Source organism: Aricia agestis, chromosome Z (genome assembly GCF_905147365.1).
Source record: "Aricia agestis chromosome Z, ilAriAges1.1, whole genome shotgun sequence".
NCBI lineage: Eukaryota > Metazoa > Arthropoda > Insecta > Lepidoptera > Lycaenidae > Aricia > Aricia agestis.
In genome coordinates this window covers 7,461,405-7,474,606 of record NC_056428.1, presented here as the reverse complement: position 1 = coordinate 7,474,606, position 13,202 = coordinate 7,461,405, and the positions used below count along the sequence as shown (strand labels likewise).

Sequence of the window (13,202 nt, the reverse complement as noted above, 5' to 3'; positions counted from 1 at the left end):
AATATCTAAGAAGTATAATATGATTTTCGTCATAAAGCTTATGCTTTTTCTAAGTTTTTTAAAATCTATTTGAGCTTATACCCTACGCGCGTTTCGTATAAATTTGAGCAAGTACGGTACGATATTGTAACTCAATACGATACAAACCTGTTAATAACGGCGCATACACACAATGTTACAATTTTATAAACAGGGATCCCCGAAGGATACACTGGAGGACAAAAGGACTTACTCGCTTGCCTTGCGTGTTATTTAGCACAGATAAATTTGTAACCGGATACAAGTAAAAAACATAAAAAAATAGCTTAACATGTTATATTAAGAATAAAAAAATAAATCTTAGATAGAAACGTTATATCACAATTTCACTATTTAACATGATAATTTCACACCTACAAAACATTGACGTAAATGCAAAAATATAAAACATATCTAATACTATTGCAACAAATACTTATTGTACTGCTATTGTAAAATTTCCAATCATTCTCACAAACACTCTTTTAGTAATGTTTAACACCACGTTTAGAGTGTTAGTATGAATAAAGGCTTATAACTGGGGTGCAGAGAGGCGTTGTGAACATAATTTAATTATGTTCAGTATTAGCAAGATATCACATTTCTCTATCAATTGACTACTTTTTATCTTAAACATTACCAAGGCCGACAACTGTTCAACTATTATCCAAATTATGTTCCTAGTTATTACATAGCTTCTAACCAATTATAATTTTTTAACACATTGGAATTATTTACCACAATTAAATTCTCAACAACTAGTCTACTGATTATATTACATCTAAAGCATCCAATTACGCATTTAGAGATGAGATAAAAATTGTACTAGGAAGCGGTAAGCTTGATTATATCGCCGAGTTTCGGCAAGACCACATCGGGTAGCGGTTGCTTTCGCTCAGTGCGAATTCTCTCCAAGTCTTTGACAGACGTAACTCCGGTCAGAACCAGCAGAGTTTGGAAGCCACAACGGACCCCAAATTCGATGTCTGTGTTACATCTGAAGAAAGAAAAAATTAATTATCATATAGCATACAGCTTACCAAACTCTGTAAGTAATATAACTTTTTGGGGTGACACAGAAATAATGTCATTGCAAGCAAAAACATAAAATAAGCACAATATTAGGGACCGATTTAGGCCAGGCGCGCACTAGCGGCCAGGCCACAGCGGCCATGTCGCGGCGGCCATCGAAAGTATGGTGGCCGCACCATATATATATGGTACACCATAAAGTATGGTGCGCTTGGTCTATGGCGGTTTCATACTAAGGTGATTAGCTCGATGGCCGTCGCGACCTGGCCGCTGCGGTTTGGCCGCTTGTACGCGCCCGGGAGTAGCGCGACGAGAATACAAGCGCTGACGTATGCAATAGACTGTAGAATGAGTGATAATTCGCACGCATCGTACTGCACAGCGGCCATGTCGCGGCGGCCATCGAAATTATGGTGGCCGCACCATATATATATGGTACACCATAAAGTGTGGTGCGCGTGGTCTATGGCGGTTTCATACTAAGGTGATTAGCTCGATGACCGTCGCGACCTGGCCTCTGCGGTTTGGCCGCTTGTACGCGCCCGGGGGTAGCGCGACGAGAATACAAGCGCTGACGTATGCAATAGACTGTAGAATGAGTGATAATTCGCACGCATCGTACTGCACAGCCTGCTTGTGTGTCATGTATGTCCCTGTAGTGCTCTGTACAGTTGACTGTATAACTGTATAGGGTACCTAGCAAAAGTCAAATCTACATAACTTCGCAGTCAAAATTATCGAATACTAAATGACGCACGCAACTCAGTTGCGCCAAAATTCTTTTATCGCGCGGGAATCGTACATTTTTCCGGAATAAAAAGTATCCTATGTCCTCTCCTGAGACTCAAAGTATCTCCACACCAAACTGCAAGCAAAATCGGTTCAGCGGTTTGCGCGTGAAGAGGTGACAGACAGACACACTATTAGAATAGATAAGGAAAAGATCTATGTTCGCGTCACACTCAATCAAATAGAAGACTGCATTCTTGTTATAGAATGAAAATTTTTACCTGTCACCAATCATCAAAGTCCTAGCAGGATTAAGACCAAAAGATTCAAGGAATTTCCTGACATAGTCATTAGGTTTTCCGAGCACTAGGGCTTTCCGTTCTGAGCAAGTCTCAACGGCTCTCACTAATGTGCCCGTTCCTGGAATAATAATGGAACTGGACTTTGGAAACCTCTCGTCTGTATTTGTTGCTATGAAGAGGCATTCCTCTTTGGCAAGATAGGAAGCAGCCTTCATGAACTTTGGGTAACTAACATGCTCATCAAAACCAACAACCACAGCCCCTACTTCTGGGTCCAAGTCAGATGTGGTCATTGATTTGAAGTCTGGTTTCACAGGATCCGGCTGAAAATAAACAAGAGAGTGTTATTACCATCACTATTACCTAACATGATATTATATTTAAAAAATCCTAACTACTTAATTAATGTACCTAGTGCCACTATCAAGACTAGTATGAGTTTATGAAACTCAAACATAAATGTAACAAGCCCTTTTACACCGGAATACCACTTACAGAGTAATAATATAATAATGTGATATGTAAAAGGCTCACATAATGAGTGGAGGAAACTGGGAAACCATATCTATATTAACTATCAGAGTGTCTTTTATAATTAGCAAGAACAAAATAAATGTTTGATCTAATATTGTAGTTCATGATAATACTTACTCCAATGCCAATATGCCTGATGCCAACAGCTTTCAATTCATCTCCAATACCATTGGAACCAATAAGGTATACCTTCTTTGTGAACCCAATACCTTTTAGGTAATGAGCTACTAGGTATGCAGTTGAAAGAATTTCTTCCTGAAGGGTAAATAAATACAACCTTAAAATTATTTATTAGGTCAACTTATATAGCTTACAATATTAATTCCTTGATCATGAGAATCGCAGACACAATAGCTTTTCAATTATTTTGTGGCAGCTGGGTGCCGCTTGGGGTTTGATGGGTTAATAATAAATTAATTAAGTATGCATTCAACAAAATAATACTGTCTTATACATAAGTGTTGGTTTGGAAATGTCAGCGTTTTTATGTCTGTGGCTTTTAGATATTAGCCCAAGCATATAGACAGCATAATAAATAGAAACAAATACTTACAGGCTCAGCTATGAATCCCATCTGTTGAGCTTTAACAGCAAAGTCGCTACGAATCTTTGTTGAGTTATTTGTGACATAGAATATTTTTTTACCTAATTTTCTAAAATAGTTTATTGCGTCAGCCGAACCAGGTATAGAGTTATTATTAATCCACAAAACTCCTGCAAAACAAATAAGTTTTTTTAAGAACCTACAAAGTTTTCCTTTTATGGAACATCAAGTTTAAACCCATTTGGCATGGCTTCTTTCGATATACGTACCATCACAGTCTGTGAGTACTGTGTCAAAAGAGTTTAAGAAATCTTGTATTTTGTCTGGGGAAGCCTCTTCCAAGTTATAAACAGCTGATTTAAACATTCTTACGCCGAATTTAACCGAAACCGGTGGTGATACTTCCGTGGTGCAGTTTAACCTATTAAGTAGTTTAAAATTATTTTTCAAGTTTTTGATAACTGAAAACATAGTTAACTATATATTTAATTTGAAACCTTACTGTAAAATAGTTGCGCTTATATTCAAGTAATTTCAAGATTATTTTAGTTTTCAGTAGAATAACAAACCTCACCTTAGCACGAAAAGGGCACAAACGTCAGTGTCAACTGTCAGTCAGCGATTGTTTTTTTAATTTATTATGAGCTGGAAACGAGTCCTTTGCTCCAAAAAAAATACAATAATAATACAAAATACAACAGATTAAAATTAAAAAAAGGAATGTCTTTCTTCTATGTTGGTTCTCACCACAGGCTCTCACCAATGTTCACACTAAGCCTATGCACAATTTAAACTTTTTCCATCCTTGAGCATATATAACGGTATAAACATTTGAAGAAATTGTAATTAGACAGTAAATCTTCTGGGCGGCGGGGTACACTTATATCTTCATTTTTACAAATTTTATCTATTTCAGAGCAAAGTAAAATTCTGTCCAGACCTAGTGCTTTGCAATCAAAGATTATATGTTTGAGGTCAGCATCATTTTCTAAGCTTTTGGGGCATTTTGCATCATCTAAAATTCTTATTTATGGAGGTGGGAGGGGACCAAGCAATGTCCAAATCTCATCCTTGTTATTACTGATGTGAATTTTCTTGATTCAGACTGTACAGTGTTATAACCATGGGATTGAAAAATCTTTCTTTATGTCACTGTACCATTTACCCTTATTAACCTTTACTATATTCCAGATTCTTTTCCATACCTCAAACATTTCATCTTTGACAGTCAAAAAGAGGTCTGTAAATGGCACTTTTATGATGTCCTTATGATCCTCATCTGGTAGTCCTCTAGAGGCTGTATCCGCCCTCTCATTTCCAGCAATTCCTCTGTGGGAGGGAACCCATAGAAATTCAATATTAATGTTATTTGACTAATTCATGTAGAATGTTTTTGATCTTAAAAATTAAATAATTACTTTTGAAACTTAAATTACTATTATCTAAAGCTACTAACACACTTTTACTATCTGATAAATATACATGAAAATTATTTACATATGACAAAGTTTTTATATATTGTAATGCCATATAAACAGCTTAACATTCGGCTGTGTAGATAGAACACATATTACTGATTATAAAACATTTGGTAACATGCAGAAATTCATCATAATAAGCCGATTTAACCTCATCTATAGTTTTCGACCCATCTGTATAGATTTTGTAAAAGTCTGTTTTCTTTTCTATAAAACTGAGAAAGTCGGTCTTACCATAGATGTCTCCAGTTGTTACCAAATATTTTTTCTCTAGAGAACCTTCAAAGTTGTCATAAATTGGCCATAGATCACTAGAATAAATGTCATTTGTCATATTTAAAACCAACTGTAACAAAGTCGGCATCTGTGGCAAAATCAGTTTGTTATCTAAAACCATAAACCTATAATGCTACTAACTGCCGTTCCCAATATTTGATCTATCTCTGGTTTTGTCCTACTAGAGATAGGAATAGCTCACTATTGACATAAAATATATGTCTCTAATGTCTAATGTGAGCTATTCCTATCTCTAGTAGGGCAAAACCAGAGATAGATCAAATATTGGGAACGGCCGTAAAACCATACTAAAACCATAGACATAATATATACTGTAAAACTATACCATAGACATATAGAAATTTATGTTCATTTACTAGTGAGATGATTTCATATTACATTTAACAATGATATTCTATGTTACTAACGTAACATTTAACTTGAACATTACATTGACTTTTACCAAAAGTCATTATCTGAGCTTTTTGAAGAATTAATATTTAGTTTTAGTTTGTTATTATAATAATTTAACAGTTGCATAAGAGCTAAATGAATATTACAATTGGCCGAGCGTAGTAGACGATTAATACAATGGACACAGATAACTATATCATCAGCATATTGTAGAACATTAACACCTAATACTTTTACATATTTACAAATTTGTGATGTATATAAATTATACAGGATTGGAGACAATATCGCTCCTTGCATTAAGCCTTTATGTGCAAATTTTGGACCATGTAGTATATGTTAATAAAGGTTTTTAGTGAACATTTAATGCTAGATATTGTTGAGTTTTGTGGTTCCGCTAAATAATAAACCATAAGAATAGTCAAAGAATGCCTTAAACACGTGGATTTAAAATTAAATTCGTAAGTTTTAATAACGTTTTTTGGACTTTTCAATCGGTATTTTTGTAAGCTAAAAAGATAATTTATAAGTTTATTAATCCCTTATTCGTGCTATATAAGGTATTAGTGCTAAAAATGTCACATCAATTAATAATTTGGCTATAAAATTGCATGGCTTTTTACGTGTGTTTACGGATTCTCATCACTTGAACTATAGTTAATCGATATTATGAACTAATTGACTTTCTTTCCTGTATCATAAAGTGCTTCGAAATAATCGATAAATATAAATATGCAAGAAAATAAACGCACACTACTTGTATGAAAATAAGCACAAAATGGCCACGCGATGATGGGCTAAGACTACATCTATATTATAAATTATAATATAGATGTAGTCTTTTATTTCGAAGCTTTTTTATGGTAAATCTCAAATGAGGGATTTTCATTTATATTTATTAATTTTAATTTTAACAATCTTAACTAGATGGCGTAAGGGTAGACACTTCTAGATTTTCTATTGGTTCCTCACCGATCTGAAATTATCTGCAGGTTGGCATCACTGACTACATATGGGTTGTGTTTCCAAAAAATATCAGTGTACTGTCAAGTGTGACATAGATCAAAATATCTTAAACCTAAGCGATCATTGGCCTAAGCGATTAGGCCAGTACACTGGTAATAGTTTAGGAACACGCTGACATAATGAAAACTTGTCAAACTGAAATTTGACAACTGAAACTGCCGATCCACACTCGCGCGCGACAGCGCGCCGCGGATCGCGCATTCTGCCAAATTTACTGATCCACACTCGCAAAGTTCGCGACATGTTCGCAATGTTGTCACTTTTTAATTTCTTCCCTTTCTTGACGCACTATAGTTTGCGCTCTTGAGCCGTATTTATCTTACTTTATATTATAAACTAGATGTCCCGCGTGGCTTCGCTCGCGTAAATTATTAGGAATTTTACGGAAATCGAATATTTTTTTCGCAACAAAATAGCTTATCTCTTTTTATGTAGTCTACTCTATATCTGTGCCAAATAACATACAAAATTGCTTTAGTAGTTCGTGAGATAAACCCTTGCTAATAATTTTCCGTTTTAACCACATTTCCTCTGTTTCTTCGGTCCTATTAGTTTGCGTGATAAAATAGCCTATAGCCTTCTTTGATAAATGTGTTGAATCGAATAAGGCCTCCTCTGTAAACCTCCTTTGTTATTAAAAAACATACAAGTGACAATTTGTAAGAAGTGAGTCTAAAAGGTATGTCTCATATTAGCAAGATATAAAATTAGTAAAATTAATGTTGGGAAAAGTTTATGAGATGAGAATATATATTGTTACAAGAGAATTAATTGTTTTAGTTGAAGTTTAGAATCCCAACATCCAGAAGGCCACAAAGAGTAGTGGTCATTTTGGTCCGTGACGAGCCGGATCATTTTGGTCCGTGACAAGGCGGATCATTTTGGTGTTTGAAGATCCGGATTCCGGTGGTTTTTTGTCCAATGCGTGGAAACCAATGCTAGATTGGCATTGAAGCGCATCACGTCGGTACTGAAGTATCAACGTGCAGCAAGGAGAAGCTGCAGTTGGTACCACTGTCACTGTAAGTGTGGCAGTTGTCACCAAGCCAAGCAGACAAGTTGGTGACAAGAGGCAGTTCCGGTGGACGGCGTCAAGGGGCGCTGCGAGTTGGACGGATCGTCGGAAGGTGTTGCCAGGCTGTCTATTCCAGAGGATTGAAGATAGAGGTCTTCAACAGTGAAACGATAAGTGTGGTGAAAAAGTTGTGAGTACATTTTACAGTCCATTTATAAAGAGAATAATCGAAGCGGAATAAGTATAGACAATTTTGAACCTTAAGTATTAGTGAGTTGAAACTTAGAAATTTTAAATAGATTTAGTACTTAGAATAATTACAGTTAAGAAATTGTGTTCATACGAGGAACCTATGCCCGATTTTTGATTTTGTATTAAGTTTTCATACTTGTAAACTTTTTTAGAATTTTTTACTTAGTGAAGTTACTTACAAGTTACAAGGTTAGGACTTGGAATTCAGATATTTCTTGACACTTGTAAAGTTTCATAAGATAATGGAGGCGCTATATAAATTGCAAATAAATAAGAAGTCTGTAATTGAAAAGGCTAGAATAAATTTAAGAAAATCGCCTAAGGATAGGATTACACGTGGGTATATCAGTACTCGATTAGATTTACTTGAGCAAATTTGGGATGGATTCTTAAATACGCATAATGAAATAATTCAAACGGCTTCTTTAGATAGTCAAACTAAAGATGAATATTTTACTGATGAAATTTATGAATACGTTGAAGAGATTTATATAGATTACAAAAGTGAATTAAAGGAATATCTCGAAAGATTAGGTAGTAGTTCAGTAAAATCAGTCCAAGCCAAGTCTATTTCTAATGATAGTGTTAAATTACCGAAAATTTCTATACCAAAATTTTCTGGTCATTATTCAGAATGGCCAACGTTTAAAGATTTGTTCGAATCACTCATTCACAAGAATGAGAGTTTAGATGATGTTCAACGATTGCATTATTTAAAGGGTTTGTTGATAGGTGAAGCTGAACAACTTGTTCGACACATACCGGTCACTTCATCTAATTATGAAGAATGCTGGACTCTGTTAAAAGGCCGATACAATAATAAAAGATTTCTGTCGAACAGTTTGTTGAAGCGCTTAATGACTCAAGGTAATGTGACGGAGAATAATTCTAGGTCTGTTAAGTGTCTGTTAGACACTACGATGGAGTGTTTAAATGGTCTGAAAAATCTTGGAATTGACGTAACCTCTTGGGACATTCTAATAATTTATATAATGAGCGCGAAGTTAGACATTGAGTCCCGCAAGCTATGGGAAACTCAAATTAGCACACTTGACGAACTTCCCAAGCTATCGCAGTTCAAAGATTTTTTAGAGGCTAGATTTCGGGCGCTAGAATTTCTTGATGAAAAGTCAGTCAAGCCGAAACCAAATATGATTGCAAGTTATAGCAAGTCTAAAGTACATCATGTTGTAAACCCTGATAATAATGTCAATGTGATTCATTCTTATTGTGAATTTTGTAAGGAACAACATAAAATAAGCAATTGTAAACAGTTTGCTAAAGAGAGTTACGAGTCACGTCAACAGTTCATCCAAAATAGTGGCTTATGTTTTAATTGTTTAGGTCCCAACCACGCGGCCAAGTTCTGTAGATATAATGCTTCGTGTCGCATTTGCAAGCGGAAGCATCATTCGTTGCTACATCCTAAAGTTGTTTCAAATTCGACCGCCTGCAACAACGTTGCAAAGGTAAGTGTCAAAGGTAAGCGGTTTCGAATATTCAGGAATCGCAATCGGATGGTGAACACGCCACAAATGTAATATCGCATTTTTCTAAGGAGTCAGTTTCATCACAGGTTTTGTTGGCTACAGCTCTTGTCGAAGCACAGTCGAGAAATGGGTCAACACAACTCCTTAGAGTTTTGCTAGATCAGGGATCGCAGGCGTCTTTCATAACTGAAGATGCAGTTCAACTTCTTGGACTCGAAAAGACGCCAGTGAAGTCAATGATTTCAGGAATAGGTGGTGAGAACGGCGAGTTAGCGTCTGAGAACATTGTTTCAGTGACAATTCACTCACACCTAGATCCAAGTTTTAGTTGTAAAGTCAAGGCGTATGTTCTAAGGAACATTACATCTCTATTGCCATCCACTAAGTTTGTACTAAGTCACTGGCCTCAGTTAGAAACAATAAGCTTGGCAGACCCAGCTTATCATACGCCTAGTAGAATAAATATTCTACTTGGCGCAGAAGTTTACGGCCAGATTTTGAGAGATGGTTTAATACAAGGCCCACCGGGCTTTCCAGTGGCACAGAACACAGCATTAGGCTGGATTTTGTCAGGCAAGATATCGACGCCGAGTGATGCAGTCAATTGTCATCATTTAGTAGTTAACGATTTGGATCAGATTATGTACTTAGAAGCTAAATTCAAGAAAAATCCCGAATTAGCATGGCGTTACTCAAAGGTATTCAAGGAGTACAAAGATATTGGTCATATCAAACGAGTTCCACGTGATAATTCTAAAATGGATACATCAGCTGTTTATATACCACATTACGCAGTCGTGCGAGAAGACAGGTTGACAACCAAAGTGCGTATCGTTTACGACACCTCTATGAAAGGACTAAATGGAGTATCTCTAAACGATGATATCTCGGTAGGTCCTTTGTTGCAGTCGCCATTGCGGCATATCATTATGAAGTGGCGAATGCACCCCATCAGTATCTGTTCTGATATTGTAAAGATGTACAGGCAGGTGAAAGTTTCTTCTGAAGATACTGATTACCAGAGAGTGATATGGCGTGATGATCCAGGATCTGAAATAGAAGAATATCGATTATTAACGATAACGTTCGGCACAGCTTCAGCTCCTTATCTCGCGATGAAGACTTTGCAGCAGACAGCAACCGACGAAGCAGCACATAATCCTAAAATATCTGAAATAATAAAAAGGGACTTTTATGTAGATAATTTAATGACAGGTTGTCAATCAGTACAAGAAGGAATACAGATATATTATAAAGAAATAAAGGAAATACTTACCAGGTGTGGATTCCAGTTGCAGAAGTGGGTGAGTAGCTGTAAAGAACTTGATAAGGAAATTTCTGAAAGAGGAGAGGATTTCGGAAGTTGTGTACAGGACAGGAATAGAAAGGATAAGGATATTAAATGTGATGAGGTTATGAAGATACTAGGAATAACATGGGATCGTGAATGTGATGAATTTAAAACAACTCAGGGTCCATCTTGGCTAAGAAACCAGTCAATAGAGTACACAAGACCTAAGTCTATAGCAACAAACATGGAGCAAAGAGCTTTTAAAATACACGTTATTACAGATAATGTAGAAAAACTTCCTTTGTGGACAAAGTATTCGACCTTACAGAAGCTAGTGCGGGTTAAAGCTTACTATAGAAGAGTTTTGAAATTTATGAGACAATATAAGAATAAGAAAAGATTTAAAGAGTGTCTGCAGAGTGAAGAGATAGAAGAAGCATTTAAGGTATGCATACGACATGTACAGAAAGAGAAATTTCAAGAGGAAATTAAAGATATTAAGAAGGTAGGACATCGTAAATCAAGAAGTAAATTAAAGTCATTATGTCCTATAATAGATGAAGAAGGAATTTTACGTTTTAGTGGTCATATAGAACATGCCAATTTGGAATTGGAATGTATGGCTACTAATGCCATACATTTAGAAGCCATTAGAGATTTATCTGCTGACGGGTTCATTGCAGGGTTCAAGAGGTTTGTGTCACGTAGAGGATTGGTGAGTGATAATATGTGGAGCGACAACGGCTCTTACTTTACGGCTGTTAAAGAGCTTCGTCATTTCGTGGCAATTGAGCAATCTTCTGTTGCTGAAGATATTAGAGAATGGGTAGGTAATAATGGTATTAGTAGTTTGAGACGATGGCAGGTTACCCAGCAAATGGTGCAAAATTTCTGGAAACGCTGGTCCGACGAATATCTCATGTACATGTTGCAGAGATACAAATGGGCAAAACAAATACCTGAGCCCAACGTGGGTGATGTAGTGTTAGTAAAGGAGGACGGCTTGCCTCCGGCTAGGTGGCTTATGGGACGGGTAGTTACTAAACACCCTGGTAGTGATCAGATCACGCGGGTCGTAACTCTCAAATGCAACGGCTCCTTAATTAAACGACCCACGTCTAAGTTGTGCTTACTACCTGTATGTGAATAATTTGTTAATTGTTTTATAGTACTATTATATTGTTATTGTTAAAGGTATATGTTGGAGTTTGTTTAGAAAAGTTTGTTTAGTTAATGCACTAAGCTTACGGTGGGCGGTTGTGTTTAGTTCTTATTGTTTGTTAGTTTTAATTTTTGTACCTGCCTAGTAGTTAAGGACATTACTAGATGTCCTTGGTGGGCGGCATGTTGAATCGAATAAGGCCTCCTCTGTAAACCTCCTTTGTTATTAAAAAACATACAAGTGACAATTTGTAAGAAGTGAGTCTAAAAGGTATGTCTCATATTAGCAAGATATAAAATTAGTAAAATTAATGTTGGGAAAAGTTTATGAGATGAGAATATATATTGTTACAAGAGAATTAATTGTTTTAGTTGAAGTTTAGAATCCCAACATCCAGAAGGCCACAAAGAGTAGTGGTCAAAATGAGCTATCTAACACTAAAATATTTTTTTATCGGACCGATAGTTCCTGTGATTAACGTGTTCAATCAAACAAATAAATATTTTTTAAATCGCTTGACAAAATCGAATCTTGATCTAAATGACTATGAAAAGTACCAATGGGTCATAATAGGCTCATAATCATGGGATGCATATAACTTTATAAGGTATAATATGGTAGTGATGATGAATGTAATTTGCATAGTAGCATATGCTTTCCGTTCTTAAAGTAATGCAAAGGAGTTCTCTCAGCATCTTTCCAATCTAATCATGGTATACCTTGGTGCAAAATCTTACTTGTTGATTGTATAATATGCTTAGACTACTTCCCACGAAACCGAAGTCACCACATGTTTCCATATAAATTTTAAGGAGTTCCCTCGATTAGTCATGGCTCCCAGCATCAGATCACCACTTTTGTGAGTATAGTACCAAATTGGGATGACACTCTGTACGCCAAAAGAAAAATTTTGAAAATCGGTTCCCAAATGGCGGAGTAATCATTGAATTTAAAAAAACGAACATAACACCTCCCCCATTTTGAAAGTCAGTTAAAGTTGTAGCCTATGTGTTATTCTGATGTATAAGCTATATTATTGTAAAGTTTCATTAAGATACTTAGTAGTAAGTAGCTTTTGCGTGACTCTTTCACGCAAAAGCTACTTAGGTACTACATTCATACATCCATACATCCAAACAAACTTTCGCCTTTATAATATTACTAGCTGTGCCCCGCGGTGTTACCAGCGATTTATTTAATATTATAAGTTATTATGTTATTAAATATTGAATATAAGTTATTGGTAATTATAGACAAACTGAATTGAGTTTGATCATCGGAAACATAAATTTTTGATAACTGAGAGATGGATGTTGATTATCCTGTTAAATTGCTATTGTTTTTAACCGACTTCTAAAAATAAGGAGATATAATAGATGACATATATTTTATGTTCAGATGTGTTTTTTTTATGATTTATGATTAACTTTTCTGTTTGTGAAACAATTTCCAACTTTTCGCAGTGTAAAGGACTGTGAGATGGAGGACGGGACGGACGGAGGGCACATCTATACTAATATTATAAAGCTGAAGAGTTTGTTTGTCTGAACGCGCTAACCCCATTAAGTACTGATCCAATTAAAAAAACCTTAACCATTTATCCAGTAAGGCTATAGTAGAGTGTATCAGGAGTTTCCAA

At 35.8% G+C, this 13,202-nt stretch overlaps 1 protein-coding gene across 2 annotated transcripts; it reads right to left on the bottom strand.

Moving 5' to 3' along the window:
• Positions 1-300: 300 nt before the first annotated feature.
• On the bottom strand, positions 301-3,744 carry LOC121738407 (glycerol-3-phosphate phosphatase). Of its 2 annotated transcripts, XM_042130434.1 has the most exons (6): positions 3,734-3,744; positions 3,429-3,580; positions 3,169-3,329; positions 2,733-2,870; positions 2,061-2,404; positions 301-1,015 (listed from the first exon to the last, which is right to left on the bottom strand). In XM_042130434.1, exons 2-6 carry the CDS (start codon positions 3,523-3,525, stop codon positions 844-846), a joined length of 912 nt encoding a protein of 303 aa, XP_041986368.1. In that variant the 5' UTR covers positions 3,526-3,580; positions 3,734-3,744; the 3' UTR covers positions 301-843. The 2 variants fall into 2 exon arrangements, with proteins under 2 accessions (XP_041986368.1, XP_041986367.1); XM_042130433.1 differs by lacking the exon at positions 3,734-3,744 and having other exon boundaries at positions 3,429-3,645.
• Positions 3,745-13,202: the final 9,458 nt, after the last annotated feature.

What these genes read in the sequence shown, in the direction of transcription:
- LOC121738407 (XM_042130433.1), bottom strand. Translation starts at nt 3,630, where the DNA reads ATGTTTTCAGTTATCAAAAACTTGAAAAATAATTTTAAACTACTTAAT. An exon ending in TCAGGCATATTGGCATTGGA is followed by an intron (nt 2,405 to 2,732) that starts GTAAGTATTATC and finishes GTTTATTTTCAG; the next exon opens with CCGGATCCTGTGAAACCAGA. An exon ending in ACTTTGATGATTGGTGACAG is followed by an intron (nt 1,016 to 2,060) that starts GTAAAAATTTTC and finishes TTCTTTCTTCAG; the next exon opens with ATGTAACACAGACATCGAAT.